This window comes from Anoplopoma fimbria, chromosome 15 (assembly GCF_027596085.1).
Source record: "Anoplopoma fimbria isolate UVic2021 breed Golden Eagle Sablefish chromosome 15, Afim_UVic_2022, whole genome shotgun sequence".
NCBI classification, from domain to species: Eukaryota; Metazoa; Chordata; class Actinopteri; order Perciformes; family Anoplopomatidae; genus Anoplopoma; species Anoplopoma fimbria.
In genome coordinates this window covers 8,136,996-8,141,414 of record NC_072463.1, presented here as the reverse complement: position 1 = coordinate 8,141,414, position 4,419 = coordinate 8,136,996, and the positions used below count along the sequence as shown (strand labels likewise).

The window sequence follows — 4,419 nt, the reverse complement described above, 5'->3', positions numbered from 1 at the left end:
TAAAGCATTGAGTGTTTAGCATTACAAAGCATCTATTTACAATAAACGCAAGCACAATATCATCACTTATAGACAGTTTACTGATCCTCTTTGTCCAAAAGGGTGCTTGATACACTTTACAAAATGAAATTACTTATGTTTTTCCATCTTAAACATATTTAAAGAAAAGGCTAATTTAAAAAAAAACATATTCCTGTAGAATACTGTTGTATAGTTTGGCTCCTTTGGCATATCAGAATGGTTTTATTTTGGTTTACACACCATTGTGCACAGAAGAGTCACCCATGAAAATAGTTTCCACTGGGCACCCATGCAATCCTTTTATTTGAAGCAATTTAAAACCAAAATTTGGTAAATCAATAAACAAGACAAGTGAGACATACATAATATAAATTACATAGAGCCTTTTTTTTTCATTTAACCTTTGAAGAAGTCACTCAGCCTGCTCACACTGAACACTTTCATGCCACAGATGAATCCACAGGACAGCTGACTGCTCTTGTACTTGTATGAAGGTGTGAGTGGCTCCCAACGGTCTTCATCACTTACCAGAGTTGAGCATTGCTTCAAGAAGCATAAAAAAACATGTCAAATCAGACAAATGTGCTACGCTGTGTTGTATGATTGGATCCTGTCTCCACAAAGCTGGAATAAACAGAAAAGGCCCAGTGCTGTGTGGCGTATGTAGTTAACTTATCAGCACACTTGAGATGGCTGAAATCAACAATGTTTCCATGTTCACAAGATTCAGAAGGCTGAGGCATTTATGGCCCCTCAAATGTTGATTTTTTAACGATCTCACCAATCTTTTTGTTTTTCATCAAACGCACCAAACTGATACTTAATGGAATAATTCATTCTTAAACACTCCTCTGGTACTTTTTCTCCACATGATTTCTTTTAAATTGCAAGAACCTGCAGCTTGAACGATGTTGGTCACTTAACAAGAATGAAGTATAATTACAAAAATGTAAGACGTAATTATGCATTCTGTAAATTATCTCACAAATGACTTTGCTTTGTGGTTCCAACCTTGGCATTCGGAACACACTTCTGTGCAGCACATGGCTGCACAGGAACATCAACTATCTTCATTTCAGGGACACAGGAACACGGCTTGGACTTGCATTCACAAGAAACGGGTCATTCAGCATGTCAACAATGACTAAAAGTGACATATTTACCCTCTCTCTAACAATTTACAGATAATCACATCCAAAAACATGACACCTGGCACACAGCACACACATGCAAATACTCTTTCTCTCTCTTTCTTGCATACACACCAACACACACACACACACACACACACACACACACACACACACACACACACACACACACACACACACACACACACTGCACTCCCTCTCTGAACGAGTACAGAGCAGTGTCACAAGTTCTACAGTGCTTTCTTTGTCATCCAGAGTATGAATACAATATAAGGCAATTGTAGATGTCTTTTGTATCTATAAATGTGCGTTTTGTTGTTCACATTTGGATCAATATAAACACTTCAGGCTGTGTATTTCTTGCACTCCACCAGTCTAGCTTTTGAAATGCTGCTGAGTGTGCTGTGGAATGAATGAATGAATGAATGAATGAATGAGCGGGCACTTGCTGAAATAATCCAACAAGAAAATGAAGAAAAAAAAAAAAAGAAATCTAAATTTAATGATGCATGTTGACAAAGGTGATAGAGGATTGTAGCTTTTTGTGACTCGAGCTTTTTCTCTTACTGGTTTTTTTGTGTTTTTTTTTTAAGTCCAAGGCGCGCTCACATGTTCAGAGCGAGCTTTACTTCCTCTCAGACAGAAATAATGGCTCTTAGCTCAGTGTAATCAATGTATGCCTGCTAGTTCTGACTTTGACAGCCACACATTCAGAAGCTGACTGTGGATTCCGTCCAGCCGTTCGAGCCGTCTCCCTTCATGCTGCTGGCTGTGCGGCTGCGCGGCGGCTGACTGTCGGCCAGGCCGAAGAGGCGCGCCGCTGCGCCCCGGTACTTCCAGGACATGGTGTTATAGAGGATGGGGTTGATGGCGGCGCTCAGGTAGAAGAGGACCACGGACACCAAGTTGCAGTATTCGGACAACACAGACAGCAGCGGGGACGGGGCGTCCAGAGAGCGAAAGTGCACGTAGCGACCCACATGGAACGGCAACCAGCACAGGACAAAGGCCAGCACCACCACCACTGGAGGAGCAGGAGGAGGAGGAGAGGAAGATGATGAAGAGGAGGAGTAAAAGGAGAGGGTGGGGTGGAGAGAGGAGAGGAGAGGGGAAGACAAATATTTCAAATTTCGAACAATCTTAAGATAAGATAAGATAAGATAAAATAATCCTTTATTAGTCCCGCAGCGGGGACATTTACAGGATTACAGCAGCAGAGAGGACAGTGCAAACAAGAGACATAGTGAATAAAAAAAAACAAGATCAAAATAAGTATTATAAATAAGCAAATGAGCAATAAAAAACTGTAAAAAACAGTAAAAAACAGTAAAAAACAGTAAAAACAGTAAAAAACAGTAAAGAACAGTAAAGAACAGTAGAGAAACCACAGTAACTGAAATATTATATATACAGACAGAAAACTATTATAACTATTGTATTATAACTACATCTAATTGTCAATTTTCTTCTTCTATTTTACAAAGCAGGTTGGTATGTGTGTGTGTGTGTGTGTGTGTGTGTGTGTGTGTGTGTGTGTGTGTGTGTGTGTGTGTGTGTGTGTGTGTGTGTGTGTGTGTGTGTGTGTGTGTGTGCGTAATCTGGCACACACTCACCGAGCATCTTGATGGTCTGCCTGTTGCTCTTGTCCCGGTGAGCCACCCGGGAGCTGATGCTCGTCTCCCTGTCTCTCTGCCACAGCCGGCGGCCTATGAGGCTGTAGAGCACCGTGAGGCAGAACACCGGCATGAAGAAGAAGACCGAGTTCAGCCACACCATGGCTCCCATCAGGCCCGACTCCACCGCGTAGTGCGTCATCTTGCACTCCCGGGTGTCTCCGGCCTCCAGGGAGAAGAAGTCAGTCTCATTCATCATCCCTGAGCTGACATTTGGCCATATGCTGTCACGCTCCACTCCCACCATGACGAACACGGGTCCGGCGCTGAACAGCGACACTGTCCACAGGATTAGGATGAGAGCGCGCACACGCCTCTTGGTGACCAGGGCCTTTGCGCGCAGCGGGAAGCAGATGGCCAGGTAGCGCTCCACTGACAGCGCCGTGATGCTGAGGATGGTGGAGTAGGTGCACGACTCTGACACGAACTGAAAGAGCTTACAGAGCACGGCCCCGAACCGCCAGGGCCGGTACCTCCACATGCGGTACAGGTCCAGAGGCATGCAGATGAAGATGAGCAGGTCTGACACAGCCATGCTACACAGGTACAGGTTGGTTGTAGTGCGCATGTCCCGGTACTTACTGACCACCAGGATGGTCATGACATTCCCGGTCACCCCGATCGGAAACAGCAACGTGCAGGCGACGGTGATGACCGTGAGGAGAGGGATGGAGTAGTAGTTGAGAGGAGGAGGCACGCCGAAGCCAGTGTCCCCAGTGGCGTTGTGGGTCTCCTCCTCCCAGCTGCAGTTATGGGAGAGGCACTCCGAGAGATTGGGCCAAGAGGGCATGCTGTCGTCGCGCGGTTATTTGCGGGGCCGTGCCTGGCCCTGGCTGATAAAGGCACTCCAGATCTGGGACTTCTCGAGGCCCTCAGCGCTGCCCTTTTCTCCCATCATCATCATCATCATCATCATCAGCTGCGGAGGTTGATGGTGGAAGGTTGCCAGCCGTGCGTAAAAGTCAAGATCCGCGCTGCATCCTTAGTAAAAGCCTGTTTTTTTTGTTTTTTTTTACAGTGAAGGTGGAACGAGTCACAGTTCTCAGAGGACAAGGAAACTTCTGAGATTCTCTCCACAGGCTCACACAAACATGAGGCTATGTAAGGTCGATCCGAATGATCCACTTCATGTGCAACATGCACTCTAGAGTGTTTTGTGCTGAAAGTACTTCTTTTTAAAAGAAGAGTAGGCGTGTTGGGAACAAAACAAATGACCTGCTGGGTATTAATGAGCTACACATCACCTACCGAGAGGAGTGCGGAGGTGTATTCCAATCGAGACAGATGCAGCACAACAAAAGAAAAAAGAAAAGAGAAAAGAGAAAACACAGCACAAACATCTGTTATCCAAAAAATAGTGTTTTTAGATATTATAAAAAGAAAAATAACTGAATGAGCTCATGTCCCGCGTCCTTTCTGTCAGACAGAGCCACCAGCAGCTGTGTGCTTTGGCTAAAAATGAAACCTGAGAATCCTTCATGAGCCAAAGAGTCCCAAAGAGTTCCCATCACCAGCAAGCGCGTCTCTGTTCGCGCGTCAGACACAAACAAACCAGTTGATCCGAGGACGAGTTG

The 4,419-nt window shown here is 45.1% G+C and overlaps 1 protein-coding gene across 1 annotated transcript; it reads right to left on the bottom strand.

Annotated features, from left to right (window-relative positions):
- Positions 1 to 1,882: 1,882 nt before the first annotated feature.
- On the bottom strand, positions 1,883 to 3,635 carry ghsra (growth hormone secretagogue receptor a). The gene is made up of 2 exons (XM_054614329.1): positions 2,786 to 3,635; positions 1,883 to 2,196 (listed from the first exon to the last, which is right to left on the bottom strand). Exons 1-2 carry the CDS (start codon positions 3,633 to 3,635, stop codon positions 1,883 to 1,885), a joined length of 1,164 nt encoding a protein of 387 aa, XP_054470304.1.
- Positions 3,636 to 4,419: the final 784 nt, after the last annotated feature.